General features: G+C 53.9%; 1 protein-coding gene across 2 annotated transcripts in view; it reads right to left on the reverse strand.

Annotated features, from left to right (window-relative positions):
* Positions 1–13,912, reverse strand: part of EDA (ectodysplasin A) — an 83,065-nt gene extending 69,153 nt beyond the window's left edge. For both annotated transcript variants that reach the window (XM_075512992.1, XM_075512991.1), the window contains exon 1: positions 13,567–13,912. In XM_075512992.1, coding sequence (XP_075369107.1) covers positions 13,567–13,848 — 282 coding nt within the window. In that variant the 5' untranslated portion in view covers positions 13,849–13,912. The remainder of the gene's footprint in view (positions 1–13,566) is intronic.
* Between the last annotated feature and the right edge of the window lie 5,915 nt (positions 13,913–19,827).

Consider the following 19,827-nt stretch of genomic DNA (forward strand, 5'->3'; position numbering starts at 1 on the left):
AGACGTGGGAAGAAGAAATGGTTTTGAGTCAGGAGGGACCAGCAGCAGAGAAGCTCGTGGGCCATGAGGTAGGGGGACACCAGCCTGGGGTCTCTGGAGGTTTTCTTCTGAACCCAACTGCAGCCCCTGCACGCAACTGGGCTCAGAAGCCCAAAAGTCTTCATTAAACGGGAACGAGCTGGTTAATATTTCAGCCATAATCCCCCCTTGAATACTTTGGTCCAATATTTAGGTACCAGAGGAGAAGAACTCAAGTTTTTCTCAGCTTGACGTGACCCTTGGCCCTCACCTCCGCAATGGGTTCGCAGAGGGACCCAACAGCCCTCGCGTGGGCTGTCGCCGGCTGGAGGGGGCTGCCGGACGGAGGGAAGGGGACGGGGCTTTGCCGGGCGAGGGGAAACATCACTAGGCACCGAGACACCCTAACTTCGGCATCACTTCCAAATAGCCCGGTTACTCTGAAAAGCAAGAGCAAAGCAGACTGGCAGACTAGGGAGGAAAGAGTTGACAGCTATTTGCTGTATCTAGCATAATTTTCTTTGGCAAATCCAGCCTGTTGTTAGAAATGTGCGCCAGACGCCTGGATCGGCAGAGCTGAGCCTGCAGGAGCAGCGCTTTGTATTTAACACTTGAAGACCTCAACTTCCGAGAGCTCATCCTACCATTTCATACCAGCCAGCGCACGAAGACAGCACATATGGAACCGACTAAGGCGCTTGATGCAGCGCCTATAAATTGTCCAAGCCTTGCAGCCGCACATAAGAGTGCTAACAACAACTGTGCAGTACACATTTGTTTGAAGTCGGATCCTGCTTTTATTAGGGGCGTGCTGCTTTCCTCTTCAGAGCGGTGCACCGGCTGCCGCTCCCCGCTACGTGACTTCGCCGCCGGCTGGGACGCGCGCAGCGAGGGGCGATGCCAAGGTAGCCGGGTGCATCCACGGAGCCCAGCCCGGCTCCCGGCACGGAGCACCCGCGGCACGGCACGGAGGTACAGGGTCCCCCCCCCCCACCCTTGCTGCTGGTGCCGAGCCCGGAATGAGAAACAGCCCCCACGCCGGCACGCACAGGCGATGTGCGGGACGGAGCCCAGAGCTTTGCGGTGCTTGATTCCATACGGGGTCTCTAGGGATTAAAAAGGCCAGCATCTGTAGGAGTACTGAGCATAGAGGCTTTATCCATCTCCGAAGGAAAATCCACCCTACGAGCAAAAGCTTTGGTATTTCTCATTGATCCGGTGTCTCGCCAGACACGGAGGCCAAGTACAGCTGAGCAAGATTAGTGCTGAGCCTTCGCAGGCTCAGCTAAAGGTTTTAGTTAGAGGAATTTTCTTGCACACGTTCCCTTCTTCCACTTCGAACAAGACCTCGGCATTGCTACTACTGAAGAAAGAGCCTGAATCCTATCACTGCGTCAGTAAAAGCAACGACCTGCTGCAAAGCCCAGCTGTGGCTTATGGAACCTTCTGCTAAAGCAAAACCAGAGAAAACTCATTCATGAAAACGTACCCAGCCTAGAAGAGAAGCATGCAGAAGGAAAGAGGTTTGTGTGTTTTCTTGCAACAAGGGAAGGTCTCCGTCCTCCCCTGAGCTTTGCTACCTGAACGCCTTGTTCGCTAACAGCGTTCCTGAGATTTCCCACACTTAGAGTAAAGCAGAGATAAGCAAAACCAAAACAAAAACCCACCAAACCCTCCAAAAACCCAAGCAATCCCAGGACAGTGCTCAGGTGATACAAGTTTTCCCCAGAAGAATACTTCCACACCAGCAGAAGCAGCACCAGAAGAAAATGATTTGGGGTTACTGGGTCTCAGACCAACTGGGTTTTAATTCTCCTTCAAAAAAAAAAAAAAAGAAAAACAAAAAAAACCCCCTAAAGCAGCAGCCAGCAGATATGCAGCTTCTGGCTACACTGTGCTGGTGACTACCAACCAGGCAAGAGCTCTCCCATGTAGTCAACGAGTCCTCAAGCCTGCTTCTAACCATGTCCCACAAAGCATGGCCACCTTCCCCGTGCCTGCGGCTAACAGCCGCTCAGCAGCGAGCCCCGGGACAGCGAGCCCCCGGGATGCTCTGCTCTCCTCAGGCAGGTGGTTCTCCAACAGCCCCTGCCCAGGAACACCCCGGGATGCTTGTCCCATGCTTTAAAAAAGCTTGGGTATCTCAAGTTTTTCCTAGCAGTTACCGCAGCAGCGGGATTTAACCTGGCTGGGGCGATGCTGCACATCCAGCTCATTTCAGCGCAGCAGCATCCTGCGCCTGGAAGTCCATCACTGCCACATCACACGCACTTTCCTGCAGAAGCGCCTCGGAAGCTCTGGCACACGAGCCTTGGCGTGGAAAACCCCTTTTTCCCCCTGTTTACCTGCTCTTTGCTACCACCAGAGCCTGGAAAACTGCAGCAACGCTGCAAAAATCACCGATCCCTAGGTCTGAGCTCGAATCTTTCACGTACAGTTTACTCATATGTTTGGGCTTGCAAAATTAAGTTCCATGACCTGCAAAACAAAAGGGGCTTTGGGAAGGGACGAGGATGGGTCAGCAGCCACCAAAGAGGACCAGCAGCGTGACGATCCCACTGCGCTGCCAGAGGAGCCGGAATTAAAGCACGGCATCGCCAGTAAAACAGCAGCACTTCCCAGGTGAGCTCACGCTGTCGAACGATACCAAGTTCTGCGCAGTCCGGGAATCTGTGCATGAGCCGTATCCGGAGTCAAAACAACTCCTTTCAACACCAGAAGAAATAGATGAAAACTCCAAGCCGACAGTAATGATGCTGCTAAAAAGAAGATACAATAATCCCTTAAAAATGACAATTAACGTCTTTAACTCTGCCTTCCCCCACACATAGAAAAGGTCTCCTTTCGACCTTCAGAAGAGAAGCTCTCCCTCAACGGAGTCCGGTGGCACAGAGGTAATTCGGCTCCCGGATCGAGCAGGGCTTCCCCCCGTCCCCCGGACAGGATCCCCCGGCTTCCCAGCAAGAGGTAACGCCGCAAACTCAGCAAGCACCGACAAGCCGGCCCATAGCTCAAAGGCAGCCAGCGTACTAATTTAGTTCATTAGCACTAAAAAGATAGTAACAGCTGCAGTTAAAAACCAACTATTTTCTTTATGCGTTTTCACCCCGCTCTCTAGGTACACCTCATCAGCTGCACGTCCAGCAATTCCTATTTTGATCTGATTTTTCCGCCATAGGGTATGTTTTATGGGAAAGCATGAGAATTAAAGCTTTCCAGGCAGAAAGGCCACTCCTCCCAACGCCTGCAGCCCCAGGTTTCTCAATGCCCGGTGAGAATCCGGGTGAACTGCACTGGCAGGCAGAACGGCAGTAAAACTGCAGGCAACAAACGTGCAACTGCAGTACAAAAATAATAAAAATAAAAATCTCATTTTTGAGTCCGAACTGTTTAGCCCTCTCAGTGTCACAGCAGGTCAGCAACAGTTCCAGCTATCAGCTTTAAATGGTTTACCCTATTTTCCTATCCCATGGGAAAAATAAAATAAATAAATAAATAAAAAAAGTGCTGGTTAAGGTTAGCAGTAGCTGAGCAACTTATTTGCAAAGTTGAAGGAAATAATTGCTCCAAAATTATTTCCTGGATTAATTTCGCTGAGCCCAGGATGCGGAGACGACTGGAAGGATCACGCGAAGTCTGCTGAGGCCATTAGTGCCTGCCCCACGCGGCGTCCCCAGCCCCACGCTTCCCCGGGAAACGCGGGAAAAGCCGCTGCCGCTCCACAGAGGAGAAAATAAAAGGAAGAAGCCAAAGTTTGGTTTTTTTTTTTTTCTCCTGGACAAGGTACGCTGCGTTTATGTCGTCTCACCCCCAAGGCTAATGAGGTATTTGCTGCGTGACGTTATTTCATCTTCCCTAAGCAGCCCCCTCCTCTCCGGGGCTGCCCCTGGAGGGAGCAGGAGCGGGGGCAGACGAGCATCTGCAGCCAGCACCGCCTAAATACCCGTTTTCTTGATGGAGAACGTCGAATAAAACAACTGAAAAACCAAAAGCCAAGGGATAGCATTTCTCTTATTCCTGGGGCGGCACTGGTGACAGAGGGTCTCTTGCTAAGGGAGCAGCCGGCCCCCTCCGGCTCCCCAGCCGGGGCCGGCGCAGCGGCAAGGGGCTGCGAGGGAGCGGAGGGTGGAGGACACGCTCTCTGGGAGCAAATACCAACACTGCCCTCCTTCGAAGTCAGAAACGGAAAACGGAGAAGGGACAGGACAACAGAAAAGCTGATGAAGAAGCGCGATGGGGTTTAGCCGGGGAGCAGCGGGCAGGAGTGGCAGCACCCAGCCCAGCTATCATGGGGAAACCAGAAGAGCCACGGAGCAGGGCCAGGAGCACCAGCGTTGGTCCGAGCACGGAGCCGGAGCCACCACGGACGTGGCCCAGCCTTGGCCATGGTGGAGACCACAACCCCGACACAGCAGCTCCTTTCCACCCACATAACTTACGATTATAAACCTGTTAAGTGCTCTGAGGTGGATTTTACCTCAAGTGCTGGCTTAAACTTTCTCCCTACCTTCCCCCTTGTTGTGTGCCTCAAGAGAGATTTAAAACAAAGAGGAAAAATGAATTGCAAAGAGGGATTAAAGGCAGCCAGACAAAAGCCACCCACTGAGGGACAGGGCTGCACCGGACCCCGCTGCCACAGGGGATCGGGCACTTGACCCCGCTTTGTCACTCAGGGGCTGCTGGGACACGGTGTCTATCGTAAAGGAGGTAAAAACAGCAGAGAAAAGAAGGGCCTGATCCTGCAAAGTCACATCTGCCATCGCTTCTGCAGGTTGGGCTGGCAGCTCTACGTTGGCCCAAATTTAGCCCCACGGCCGGGCCACAGCACAGGCAGCTTCGTGCTGGACTGGCAGGGAAGGGCGAGCCTTCCTCAGGCCTCCTCCCCTCCCTCGGCACGCCGGGACCCAGCCAGCAGCGGCCCGCTTTGCCGGCCGCTGCATCGAAGTCCTGCTGCAGCGCCACGCCATGCAACGTGCGCTGCTGCAAAGCCACGCAACGCCACGACACGCAGCGGCCACAGTCCCGTGCGGCGCAACACCCTGCCACACAACGCAACGCCTGCTGCAACACCACGCTGAGCAATGCCCACCACGGCAAAGCCACGCCATGCCCTGCAGCACCCACCGCTGCAAAGCCACGCCATGCCACGCTGCTTAATGCTCGCTGCTGCAAAGCCATGCCATACTGCTTAACGCTTGCTGCTGCAAAGCCATGCAACACAGAGCCACGTCACGCAACACCCGCTGCTGCAAAGCCATGCAACGCAGCCCCGTGCCATGCAACATCTGCTGCTGCAAAGCCGTGCAACACAACTCCATGCAACGCCTGCCAGCGTCACGCCATGCAATGTCCACTGCTGCAAAACCATGCAACGCAACAACACGCAGTGACCACAGTCCCATGCAGCACCACATCTTGCCACACAACGCAATGCCTGCTGCAACACCACTTCGAGCAATGCCCACCACGGCAAAGCCACGCTGCTGCAAAGCCACGCCATGCCCTGCAGCACCCACTGCTGCAAAGCCACGCAATGCCACGCTGCTTAACGTTCGCTGCTGCAAAGCCATGCAACACAATGCCATGTCACGCAACGCCCGCTGCTGCAAAGCCATGCAATGCAGCCCCATGCCATGCAACCCCTGCTTCTGCAAAGCCGTGCAACGCCTGCCAGTGTGATGCCATGCAATGTCCACTGCTGCAAAACCATGCAATGCAACAACATGCAGTGACCACAGTCCCATGCAGCACCACACCTTGCCACACAACGCAATGCCTGCTGCAACACCACTTCGAGCAATGCCCACCATGGCAAAGCCACGCTGCTGCAAAGCCACGCCATGCCCTGCAGCACCCACTGCTGCAAAGCCATGCAATGCCACGCTGCTTAACGCTCGCTGCTGCAAAGCCGTGCAATGCAACCCCATGCCATGCAACACCTGCTGCTGCAAAGCTGTGCAATGCAATGCCACGCAACGCCTGCCAGCGTCACGCCATGCAATTCCCACTGCTGCAAAGCCACGCAACGCAAGCCCACGCCACGCAATACCAGCCCACGGCTGCAAAGCCACGCAACGCGCCGCTGGCGTGCCTGCTGAAGGGTTCCCACACTTTCCTCAACACATTCAGGTCTCCCGAATGAATCCAAGCAAGAAGAAAGCGCTGGAGGCAGGGGTTCAGCTTTGCACCGTATTATTCCTCCTTACCACGCGCGCAGAGCTAAATCGCTTGCAGATTTACGTAACGTTTCAAGTCGCTGCTCTGTTTCTCCTGCTGCGAGAGCCATTTCTGAGGAAGCGCAGATAGACCGGAGAAGGACGAGCTGCGGCCGAGGTGCAGCTTCGGCAGGAGGATGCTGGCACTTGCCATTTGGAATGCATTAGAGCACTGGCATTTCATCAGTACGATCTTGCATATTTAGTACTTTGCACTTACAACAGAATTTTATTTGGGCTTATGGAAAGAGCTCATTTTAATATCCACCCATCTGTGAGTAATTATTTCTGTTATAGTAGCATTCAGGCCCAACTGGCATCAGCACCATCAGCATACAAAAACAGTGCGTTTCCCCAAGAGCTTAACAAGCGAGCACTTCCAAGTGCAACATGTAAAAGTCTAGGCAAGAGTTTTATTTTCCTCTCCTATAAAGGCCGTTAACTATTTTAAAATTGCATCCAAATCTCACTGTAATTTTGTACTTGTGCACAATGAATTCCGACAGATTACACATCTTCAGAGACACACTTACCACTTACTCACCGCACGGACTTTACTCGCTGCTTTACATTCACAAAACCCCCCTCAGCCTCTCACATACGGGTTACCTTTCGCAGCCAGACACCTCTAAAAATAACATCCTCTTACAGTGTTGAAAGATATTAAAATATAAAGTCATTAACATATAATAAGACTGGAATGAGAGCTTCGCGTGCTCTGAAGCTCTCAGGGTTTGGCTCCCAGTCAAGAAAAATATATTGGATTAGTATGAGAGCAAAATTAGGATAGTGTGCAGTTTAATTAGCATTACAAGATACTACATGTGTATGGAAGAGCGGAGAAGATTTATAGTATTATGTGGTAAGAAAAATAATGTTAAAAGGTTAGAATAATATCGGTTTGATAAAGCACATATGTACTATGAGGTTAAGTGAAAAGTAACTGTGGAATGCCACCGAGTGTTCCTAAAAACACAGGGTTGAGTGTTTGCCAATTAATTCATCTAAAAATTGTGGAAAAACCCGACAGCTTTGGTCACGTGTCGGTCAAACACTCACTTTGGCAACAACAACCTTCTCCATCAAGGAATTCAATAAATGCTGATAAAAGGTCCGGAGTCCTTGCACGAAGTCGCAGTATTTACCCTTCATGGAACGAGCAGAAAAGAAAAATAAAGAAAATCCACTGGCAAGCTCAGCTCCAGAAGGGGAAGACTTAATTAATTCTGCATCGCATGCACTTTGTGCGCACTGCTATGCTCTTCCATCTGCATCCGCTCCTCCCGGCGCAGGCAGGATGCCGGGGCCGACCCTGCCCCGATGCGTTATTCCCGCGTTATTCCTCTGTTATTCACATTTTTCTGTTTCCGACAAGGCATCAGCATCCCCACATTCCTCCGTGAGCCGAAGCCTGTCCTCCCCTCCTTCCCGCGCATCGCCGAATAATTACGTACTTGTCCCCCCTCTGCCTTCCCTCTGCTCTTGGCTGGAAAAACTACTCCTTCCTTTCACCCTCCCGCAGTTATTTTCCAGAATCGGCCGTGTCCCCCCAGCTCCGTTCAGGAGCACCCGAGCACGCAGGGTAGCACCCACCGGCCCCGCAGCAGGGCTGCCCGCGCTCTCCCCGGCTACGGCCACCGGCCGATAACCCGCCTGATGCCGACACAAGCTTCGAGACAGCAGTTGGCAAAACATATTCCATCTTTTCCAACTGCTCCTTCTTTCCTAGATGGGAGATTTTTGGTTTTTTACCTGTTGACTGTTCTCGCCGGCATCCCCAGCACTTTGAGGGTTTCGCCGGCAAGACGCGCCCGCAGCCGACCTGCGCTTGGAGACCCCAGAGCCGCAGCTACTTTATTTTCTCGCCGCCAAAGGGGAATTCCTAAGCTCCAGCCTTCGCCGCTGAACACCTCGGGAGCGGTGCCACCCCACCGCGTACGACACGGCGTCCGTCTCGCCTGCTCGCTGTCACGAGGCAGAACGAAACGCACCCAAGCAGCATCACAAACCTCTGGAAATAAGCAGAAGGTGCCCGAAGCAGCGCGGTCTCGGCGCAGGGCCCCAGCGGTGCACCAGCCAGGCAGCTCCCACGCGGCCAAAGGAGACGGTTCCTCCGCACGCCGGGAGCTAAACCGACGGCACGCGCGCGGATGCGCCTCAAACCCTCCGGGCAAAGCTCACGCCGTACTTGATTTTCCAATTAATGCGGCATACCCGGCGGTCGCTGCCATTCTCCTGACGCCCTGTACCATTTTCTTTTTTAAAAGAAGGCGTTATGGATTCGTGCCAGATTTTGCACAGAATATTCACAGGCATAGTAGCAGAAATATGTTTTCTATTTGATAGCAGGCGATCCCGCTGCAGCCCCCTCTCCCCGGCACAGACCCCAAACCTCACGCAGCCTCAGGAATGTTATCCTCTCTGTCGAGGGACGGGAATGAAGGTTACCAGAGCCCCGACGTGTTATTAGCCAGATAGCGCACTGCGGTCTCCCTTTATGGCCCTGTAAGAGCTTCCTTCAGCTACAACCAAGACCGCCGAGTGTAATTCGAGGGAAAACCCACCATGAAACGCATCCCAAAACACCATCTTCCTTCTGCTCCACGGCCCGCCTGCACGGACCCGGGGTTTCCATAAGCCAACACCAGAAGCCGTGAAATCCCAAAGCACGAGCCCTGAACAGGTATTTCAAGGAGGCTGCTTTCAGAGGAGGCAAACGCTGGAGAAGCCTTTCCAACAAGACGCTCTGCTCAAAGCTCTCAGCGTGCTGTCGGGTCTCAGCTCTTCCCTGATCCGTCACAGGCCGGTGCAGCCCCCCCCCGGCTCGGGATGCGGGAACCAGACCCGGGGATGAACGTGCACGGACGAGCTCGAGGCACGCTCGGGGAGGGAGAAGTCTCTGGAGAGCTTTAACGCCTTTTAGACCCTTGGCACACTGTGCAAATCGCACCCGAACGCTGACTTTTACTCCGGAGCTGGAATTGAGAAGAACGGGCAAAATAATTGCAATTTCACATTAGGGAGGCAAAAGACAGCAAGGTGCCCTCGTGGCCGAGCGTTAATACCCTTCTGCTTTGGCACCAGGTACGTCTTGCCTAGACGTTCCGACCAACCTTCAAAACTCCATTTCAGTACAGAGCTGCTTAGGCGAGACTGACAAAATTATTTTGAGAACCACCATACAATTATTTTGAGACCAGACGGCACCAACTACCCGGCCACAATTCCCTATTTTTGGTTACAACCCTGCGGTGGCAGCGAGCGGACGACAGGCTAAGTGTGAAAGACAACGCGATGTCCGTCTGTCCCCTACAGCCAACGGCCCTTTCCCACGGCCAGTTACAGAGGCCGACACGCCACAACCCTTCGCCAGGCGAAACCGCCCAAATAATTCACCGAGAATTACTCTGCCACAGCATCCTGACCAGAACAGAGAAAAACTCTATATTTCTCCCTAAATCTTTTCCCACTTCCCCCTCAAGCAAAGCCAGTTACTCATTTTTACTAAATATAACAAAAAGCAGCGCGCACAGCCTAAGTCCCACACTCTCACTATATCTCTTTATCCACGACTACAAGCAAAATGCCACTTCGCCTTTAAAGCTTCATTCCTATAATTTCCTTATCAAACGAGCAAGCAGGCTTTTAGAAGACGGATATGAATTAACGGGGCCGTGTACCGCCCAACGACTGCTGGAACAGGAGGGCCCTGACTGCTGCTGCAGGAGATGGAGGCATACGGGTGGGAAAGGGAAGAAAAATAAGTAAATGAACAATTAGGGGGGTTATATAGGTTGCTTTGGTGGACTTCCAAATACCGGCAGGAAAGCGAGGATGCCGTCAGGAATGTAAGGGATAGTCGAAAGCGGGCGCATCCCTCGTGGAAAAGGCAAGAGGCGGAGGTTACAAGAAGATCACCTTTGGGGCGGACGCAGGTAAACGCTGGTAACCGAATTCCGGCTCAGCACATTTTTTCGGATGACTCTGCAGCCGGCCCCGGCCACGACAAGCAGACAGCCCCCCCGGCCAGCCGCAAGCGCCTGCCCCCTTAGTTTGATCTGACATCTCTGATGGATATTTGATCTTATTCCAAGAGGCAGACTTTGGCAACGTTTAAGCCTGTCTCAGGACACTCACAAGGGCACCAGCTTCGCCCGGCGTTGGCGCAAAGCAAGGTTTTGCAGAACTGTGGCGCGAGACGTGGACTTGCTCGGAGGAAGAGCAGGGAAACGACGCTCCGCAAGGCTCAACTATTACGGGGGTGATTTTTCTGACAACAAAACACGGTCTAGTTTAGGCATAAGACATTTTAATGAGCGGTACGTAGTACCCTGCTGCCTGTTCTCGGCGAGCGGAGCCATTAGCCGAGCGCCTGCCAAACGCTAACGAACACGCCGACGGATTCACTTTTGTACGCCCCAGCACATCCACCTCGAGGATGATTTTATAACCCTGGTCGAGGCCGAACGTACCACCGCTCCCCAAATCCGCTATCGCACGGCGGAGGGACAGCAAGCGAAGAGTCGATGAATCGAAGCAGCAGTAACAAACTTTTCATCTCGACGCCAAAGCGGTGATGCAACACCCCGCGGCTTCTGGGACAAAGATGTGAACGGCAATGCCTCCACCTCTGCCATGAAAAATTGCCCTCGTATCTTAAATGAGTTACATACTCGAATACCCTGTAAGATAGGGAAGCGGGGCGTTATCGAGCTGCCAAATCTCACTCCTGTCATGAGGTCATTTCTGGCAGGCGGCCAGGCGAGATTTCTGCCAAAAGCTCGGTGCTGACCATCGCTCCTCGTCCTTCCCCCCGCTCCTCTCCCTCCTGCCTCGGGTCAGGAAGGGGAAAGAAAAAAAAAAAAAAAAAAAAAACAAAACAAAACCACCAAGCCAAAACCAACAAAAACAACCAAAAAAAAAGAAGAAAAAAGGGTCAGGGAGGGGAATATTTTTTGTTTTTAAATCAGCTCGTACCACCGCAATACACGCAGTAATTACTCGGCCTCGTTACTGAAAATACCTGGCGTAGCTAAACAGAGCGAAAGGACTGTTTGAGGGCTCGCAGCACCGCCGTTATTGGGGTGCTGGATCCCCCCAACGCACCCCGACTCTGACCGCTCCCTCGCAGGTCCCTGCGAGAGAAATGCCATCGCTCAGACCTCTTGAAATAATTATTTAGTAATTTCTGCTTCATTTACATAAGCATCTGTCTCCCAATACGCGTGCATGGGACCGCACTTCGGATTCACAGCAGCCCAGCTTGGCTGCTCCAGGTTGGAAAGCAGCTAGGAACCCCACACGTCCCCCGATGCTTTTAACGCTGCTGATATTAACTTTTTAAATCAGGCTGTTTGCAAATACCTTTAATCACAGAAGGGATGTATTCACAGCACCCTAAGACACGGAAGGTGGTTGTTTTTAGCTGCCCACAGACTCAGGCGAAGGGCACGGCAGAAAAGGCAGAGAGAAACAGGAGAGCAGCACTACTACAAATAATATTAATTACACGTTGTCACAGCACTGGTTTCCAAACATAGTGTTTTCAGAGCCAGCAGTTCGGCTGCAAGCTGGATGCCGGCCGTTAAGCCCAGCCTTTCGCATGCCCTTACTACAAGGAAACTTTCTCTCACAACCAACTGCTTCAATATGTCCAAAAGAATTTCTCATCTTACGCCCAGCAGGCCAGATGTAAAATAAAGAAATAAATAATTAGCGTTACCTTATCTGGGGTATGTCAGCTGTAGCGAGCAACACTTGGATCTCCGTACACATCCAGAGACAAATTATCTAACGCTGTAATTTATGAACGGCTCGAGTATTTACCCTGGTATTTCATTATACATTTGCTGGAAAGAAGAGCTCTAAAGACTAAACAGATCCAGCACGATAACACGAAAGGAACTTCAGCCACATGCTATTACAAGACAACCTAAGAACTCCAACACGACATCAAGCCGCTCCGGCTCACTTTACGTTGACACCGCTTAAGTACCGAAGGGGGAAAAAAAAAAAAAAAGCGATGACTAGATAGCACGGGTTCTCTCCGGTTCAATGCTTACTTAGATTTTATTATCGGAAGCTGCAGAATCCAAATACCCCCCGGAAGGCGCGAGCCCGGCTTTCCCGGGAGCAGCCGAGGCCAGCACAGCGGAACGGCTGCCCGCTGCCAAGTCGGAGGAAGAGTTTCCAACCTCGCAGCTTTATCAAAGCTATTTCTGTCCTGCCCCCCCATGCATCGATAGCCAGGAAGGCAAGGACTGCCGGGGGGCTGCGGCAGGGCTTTGCGTCTCCGCTCCCCCTCCGACCCCCGCCGGGACCCCCCGGCAAAGCCAGCCGGCACCTTCGGGGAGCGGGCCATCCGCTTGCGAGGCTCAAAGGGGAGGAAACTCCTTCCTCCAGCTTATCCTGCTCGCAGCGAGGTTTCGTGCCTGGAAAAAATGAGCTAAGTTTGCGAGCAGAGGCCCCAGCTCCGCTCCTGCTCTCCCAGAGGCTCTCGGGACAGGCGAGCCCCTCCGGACACCACCGCTCCCAGGGGCTCGATACACCAGCGAGGAAAATCGGAGGCAGAAGCCGACCTGTCCCGCACAGTTCAGACTTACAAGCTGCTGGGGAGGACGCCGAGCCATCACCGACAAGGCTGATGCATCTCGGTTGCGGGGTGGTGGTGGTGGGGAATTCAAACAATCAAAACCACCCCAGGAGGAGAGAGGCAAGCGCGGGGTGTGCAGGGAACAGGATTGCCACCGTAAAACGAGGTGGGCAGGAGGAGCGGGTTTCAAGCTGAGCTGGGCTGAGCTCCTCAGCCGCAGTACCGCCCGCCCGGGGAGGAGAGCCCGGCCGAGGGCCGAGGAGAGCCCGGGGCAGCCCCGGGCAGAGTCGCTGCCTCCAGCCGCCTCCTCCCGCGGGCACAAGGACCGCGCTCTCCCCCGGCCAGGCCAGGCTGTCGGGAACGGAGCCGACACGGCGGGGCTGTCACGACAGGCAAGCGGCGGGCAGCAGGTGGAGCGCAGGCGGCCCTCGGAGACCCCCGGAGCACCGGCTCCCCCTTCGCGCGTCCCAGCCGAGGCAAAGGAACGCAAGCTCTCCCCGCGCTCAGCTCCCGCCAGCGGGACTTTGGGGCTTCCCCCCCCTCTTCCCAAATAAACACAAGGGGGGGGGGGGGTTACAAGCGCCTGCGGGAGCGGGACGGCCCGAACCGCATCCGCGGGCGGAGGGATGGAGCCAAGGCCGCCGGGCTGCCCCGGGCGGGGGCGGGGGGGGGGGCGCGGGGCTCCGCGACAAGTGCGGTCCCGCCCGGCCGCGACCCCCCCGCCCCCCGCCCGGCACCCACCTGCTGGCGCCGCTCCGCGCCCTCGGCGGGCCGCTGCGGGCGGCCGGCGGCCGGGGATCCCGGCGCTGCCGCCGTCCCGTCCCGACGCGGCGGGGCGGCGGGCTGCGGGCCGCGGTCGCGGCGGAGCTCGGAGCGCAGCTCCAGGTAGCAGCCCAGCGTCAGGACGTGCAGCGCCAGCGACAGCGCGAAGAAGCCGAGGAAGAGCCGCCAGCTGCCGCCGCCGCCGCCGCAGGCGCAGCCACCGCGGGGCGCCGCCGCCTCCCCCCTGCGCTCCGCACCCATGGCCGGCGGAACGGAGCGGCGAGGCGCCGAGCCGCTACTGCTCCATGCTCGGCCGGGGCGCGCCGTGCCGCCGCGGGGCTGCGCGGCCGGGGCCGCCCCAGCGCCCCGCCAGCGGGCGGGGCCCCGCGCCGGGGGCGGGCCGGGGCGGGGCCGAGCGGCGCCGGAGCCCCGCCCCGGTGCGGGCAGGCCCGGTGCGGGCAGGCCCGGCGCGGCCCCGCGGGAGGGGCGCGGCCGGGCCGGGCCGGGCCGGGCCCGGCCGGGCCGCGGCGGAAGGGGCCGGGTGTCGGCGGAGGGATGCCATGTCCGCGGCCGCCGCCGCTCCTCCGCGCAGCCTTGGTTTTGGAACCGCGTTACGCGCTGCCGGGCGGAGATGCGGTTTCTTGGCCCAAGATGTTGCGGATGCTGAGAGCTGCCGGGGGAGGGGACGTGTGTGCGGGAGCGAGAGCCCATCCGGGGGTATGAAATGCCCCGGCAGCGCCCGCTCTGCACGCCGTACGGCCCGTCTCCCGCTCACGGGCATCCTCTGCCAGGCCACGCCGTACGGCCCATTGCCCGGTCACGGGCATCCTCTGCCAGGCCACGCCGTACGGCCCATTGCCCGGTCACGGGCATCCTCTGCCAGGCCACGCCGTACGGCTCATTGCCCGGTCACGGGCATCCTCTGCCAGCCTGCGGCGAGCACCGGGGTGGTTAGCCATAGCTCTGGTCTGGCCCGGCACTCCTGGGCCTCCCGGCATTGTCTGTGTGCTTTTCTTTCAGCAAACAGAGCAAAAATTACAGACCGAAGCTGGAAGGAACGGGCTGGGGGGCTGCTCGGTGCGGGTTATACGTCGCTAGCGTTGGAAGCAGGCAAGACAAGGGTTGGAAACCGAGAGCTCGTCTCGTAGGAAGGGCGGTTTGCTGCAGCCCCCTTGGGAGCGTGAACACCTGAGAGCGTGGGCACGTTAGGCAAAGCGTCTCTCAAAATGAGTTGCACTGCCGGGCGGCTGCACGTGCGGAGGATTCTCTGCAATGAGAAGTCAGAGGAGGATTTTTCAGAGCAGGTAACAAAGACGTGCAAAGCCCAGGCTGAGCAGGCAGGCTTTAATTCTGTAGGCACCGCTTGGAAGGTGAACGCGGCCGAGCGCTGGGCGCTCAGCAGGTTTTTTTTTCAATGTTTTAGGGCGTCAAAAGTTGCCTTCTCCAGCTTTCCTAAAGTTTGATTCTGACTGCTAGAAACAAACTGAAGGTGGAAAGCAGCTTGGGGAAAAGTTAACCAGGAAGAAGCGTGGGTTGTGAGAGGGAAGACTGTGAACTTCAAGAAAGCAGGCTTGAATAAACCATGAGTTTGGGTATGAACACAAGAGGTGGGGGAGGACATCCAGGGAGCTGCAGTTCCTTATTGGAATTAGAGTAATGGCACATCTGCAGACCATCCCAATGCAGAAGCGAGATAGAAAGAATAGCATGAGATCAGCTTGGTCATCTCGAACACAATAAGGAACATGCACAGAAAGTATAAATCAGACCAGTCCCTAATACCGAGTGTAAAAGAATAGCGTGAGCGTGCGGGGACGGAGCTGGACGGAGCAAGGGGGAGCGCGAGGACAGGCGGCGAGATAAGGAAACATCACAAGTAGGTCAGTAAACACGGAGAGAAAAACCAGGTGGTTCTTCTCAGCGAGGAGGAGGAACACGTACAGCTGACATGGAAGCAAACAGGAGGGTGGGGATGAGTTTAGCGAGACATTATATTTAAAAAAAACCCCCACATTCGAGTTTCAGCCAGGCAACTGCTAACACCAGCAACAGGTAAGGTTAGGGAAGGCGGAGTAGAGATAGAAACATGAGGATTTTTGCAAATAGCTGGGCCTGATGAAGGTGATGTTTTAGCCAAATCATTAGGGGTTATCACAGGGAATTCGTGGGGTCAGGGAGAGCTTAAAAGACTGGGTGAGGATGACTAAAATGTTGGGAAATTATTATAGAGGAGGATGACTAAAATGTTGGGAAATTATTATGGAGGAGGATGAATAAAATGTTGGGAAATTATTATGGAGGAGGATGAATAAAATGTTGGGAAGGTATTACAGAGGCCACACAGCTTGGCTGCGTATCCCCAAAACACTGCACATAATCGAGGTGCGCGTTAGCACCCGGAGGGCGAGGTGGAAAGGAGGACGGCTAACGGGGATTTGCTGAGGGTGACCGTGGCGGGCCAAGCTGACCTCCTCGGTGACCAGGTACAGCAAAGCTGGCAGCTGCTTTAGCTTGATTTCCACGGTGCTTTGACGGTCCTGCTGCTGAGCGGTTCCCTCGGCTGGGTCACTGTAAGGCTCGCCAGCCCCCGGGGCTTGCAAGAGCAGAGGCGGGAGGAAGGCAGGCACCCGCGGCTGAGCAGGGGAGACTCCTTAAATGAGCATTTGCACCGCAGGGAGCGGTTTATCGATAGTTTACAGTCACGGAAGCAACACATCGAAAGGAGCTCTGCCAAACTCTTTGCTGGTCCTCTTGCCAGTCAGTGTTTTTACTCCATAATGAAATAGAGAGCGAGATGAATACGTTTCTGCATGATGCCTACATGACACAGGCTGCAAGGAAGTTCGAACACAGCGTTAGAAATTATCTTAGCAAATTGGAGAGGTGGCCTAAAGAAAAACAGGATACAATTCGGCAGAATAAATAAAAAAAAAAAGAGTGCAAAGGCCTTAATGCAAGCCCGAAGGAGCGGCTGAGGCTGCGGAGGGTGAGGCGGGAGCGGCTAGGTGGCACTGCTGAGGAGCTGTGCTGGGTTTCCAGCTGGGTTTAGAGGACCAGATGATGCGAGCAGATCCTCCCTGCTGGGGAAGGAAGCACGGAGAGGGAGCGTTATCACCAGATCTATAGGAAGGGTGGCCGCACCAAGGGCCATCACCTAGCAAATCCCCTAGGCTCAGGAGTTGTGGGTGACCGATGCCGACGGAGCTCCCCCGGGACATTGGAGCGGTGGCTCTTGGCCCTGCGCTCGACGTGCCGCGGGAAGGTGTCCCGTGCCCCGAGACGCCCGGGGACGTGCCCCGGGAGCCCACCTGGAGGGACCTTCTGCTGCGCGGCTGTCAGGGCTGGACTTGGAGAGTTGGGTGGTCCCTTGCGGGGCTGCGTTCCCCTGCTCCGTCATCCCGTGGGTAGGGTGAGTTTTACACGAGGCTCTCCTTTCCAGGAGAAAGGCTTCCAAGTCCTGGAACAGATTGCCTGGGAATTTGTGGGGGTCTTCATCACTCAGTATTTCATAGATTACAGCTATAAAGAATACTATAGTTGCTGGTTTTCCTGCCTTTGGGGAGGAGGATGAACTAGGTGACCTCTTTGTAGTCCTTGCTAGCCTTATTTTTCTGCAATAGGGGTTTTTTTCTTTAAGTTCTGTGTAATAGTCATGAAATTATGTGAGAGTCTCTGTTTTCATTTAAGAAAGAAATGTTTCCCTAATATTTGTGAAGAAAAAACTGGGAAGCATTAACCAGTGCCAACCCTAACAACTCAAGAGCAAAAAGCAAATAAAAGCAAATGAACCCTCTGTACAAAATTCTGTAATTATTTTAGGACAACTTATAATTATTTGAATGCTTAGGGTCGTTACTGTTTTTCAAGATCGAGATCCAAATTATTTAAAAACAATTATACATTGACCTACTCAGACTTGCAATAGCCTAGTTCTGTTTTCAAGAGTAATTTATATTACTTTTAAGATGAACTTTAGAGGTCCGTTAAGCCCAGAAGTCCCTGAAATACTTTGTACCGTGCATCTTCAGAGGGTCTTAAAGACAGGCCCGTATTGCAAATGTCTTAAGTCCCAGCTGCGTAGCTGGGTCAATCAGTTAGTAATATTAACTGTTCGTAAGCAGTGAGTTCACCGTTTCTGCTGGGATCTCATTAGGGACATTTGCCAAATCCGCAAAACGAGGTATTTCTGCCTCCTAGAGCAGATCACCGTGCGGTGTCCCACCAATTAAAAAGAAATCCCATCTGATCATATAATTAACGTCTGTTATAATTAATACGTGTCATCCCAGACCCGAGAGGGGTCCTCACGCATTGACCACGTGGCACCGGTCCAGCCCCGCAAGCGGAGGCCTTGCACCGTTTCTCCAGTATTTTCTTTTAATTTCTCTTGCACTAAGCGTTGCTGCCAGCTTCAGGCTTTGGTGAGAGCGCCTGGTGGAGAGCCCTCCCCTCCCACACGTGTTTCCTTTCTGAACCGCGAGTCCTCTTTCTCTGCTGAATGCAACCAGTGCCCTTTATTTTACAGGTTTCGTCCCCTTTTACTATGTCGTACCTGATAAACGTCGTTATAGGGATGAAGAACCTCAAAGGCTTCAGTTGTCTTCTGCAGCCCAGCCCCGTCGCTCCAAGGAGTGCCGGTCCAGGCGAGGCAGGAGCCAGAGGACAGAAAAGCCTCGCACTCATCACGGCTGCAGAAACACCACAGGCTCGTAATGCTTTGGATGGGCTGATCAAAGGCAGGGTCCGCAATAGGAAAATAAAGAACAGTTCTTTTTAATCAGGAAATAACATTACTCCTTTCACAAGGAAGAGGTCCCCCCACCCAAATTTTGCCTCTTTATATCTGCTAGACTTTATTGGGTCCAGCTGCCCCTGCTTTTTTTTTTTCCCCGTGAACAATGGAGAGAAATCTAGGAAAAAAGGAAACATTCCAAAAATAAAGGCACTGTTCCCTCTGGCCCACGTAGCGCGACAGAGTCCTCTGGAGGGTGGGCAGAGGCTGAAGAGGAGAAGAACCCACGGAGGCAACGTCTCTAATGCCAGGGGACTTTTTCTCTTGATTCCTATACTTGTAGGGTTTTTTCCCAGCATCACAGTGCGAGGGAGCCTTCCCATGCAAGCAGGATTTAACCAAAGGTGGGAGGAGAACTTGCTGTAGCAGCCTTGTCAGTTTAGAAGATCTCCCTTTCTTTTGGAATGGGTAAAAGTCTCTCAGCATAACACAGGGCGCTTTATGGCAGGTCCAAGTGCCAGTTGCTATGCATATTTAGCAGATCAGTGACTCTCTTAGAAGGATGTTGTAAAGAAGATTTTAGCCCATTTCCCATTTACATTTTGGCAACAGCTGTAATGTTTGCAGCGGCGATAGAGTAGATTTTAACATGCGTGACCTAAAAGCTTTGGAATTCATGACTTTCCTTTGAGGAAAGCTCTGCTAAATTGCAGGAAAGCCATCTCTTCTACTCTCTCGGCGATGTTAGCAACAACGCTAATACAATAAAGTCTCCTGAAACCTGAAGTCATAGCATACCGACAGCGTGTCCTCAGATACGTTTATAAGCCCTTAGGACAAAGGATCCTGACTTTTATAAAGCCTCCATACGGCCCTGCAGTTACAATTATTTTTCCTCAGTGAGAGCCGAGATGTTTCGTACAATCTGGTTTGCTTAAGACGGTCTTTTCAATAACTACGAGCTCTGCCTGCGCGGTAAAGGCAGTTATTTGTGTCCGACCGCGTCCACAGGGGCATGGATTGAACAAGACGTTCACGTCGGAAGAGCAACCTGTACTACGCAATTGCATTCGTGGGGCTGCCTCTTTCCTGGCTCTCTCTACGACTCTTCTGAGATTTTCCCTCTCTCAGGCCATCACTATCTCTCCCTGACCATTCGCCTGTCCTTCCCATCTTACTCCGTGAATTCTTAGAACCGTCATTTAAAATGACACTACCGAGCTTCTCATCCCTCTCCGCAAACTCTCCTGCACCAGGATCATCCCATTCCCTCCCCTCGACTGGCAGTCACCGTAAGAGGCTTCCATGAGATGTGCAAGGCAGAGGATGATTAGGAAACACTCGTTATCCCCGTGTCAGCTAAGCAGCCCCTTGCATTTTAAGCCCGAATTATTTGTTTTCTCATAAGCGCCAGGCCGTGTTTACAGAGCGCGCGGCATCACTCGGGGGGCCGTTTTACATCGTTAAACATGAAAAAAGGAAACGCAAAACCCACCATTATGTATCGA

Source organism: Mycteria americana, chromosome 10, assembly GCF_035582795.1.
Source record: "Mycteria americana isolate JAX WOST 10 ecotype Jacksonville Zoo and Gardens chromosome 10, USCA_MyAme_1.0, whole genome shotgun sequence".
NCBI lineage: Eukaryota > Metazoa > Chordata > Aves > Ciconiiformes > Ciconiidae > Mycteria > Mycteria americana.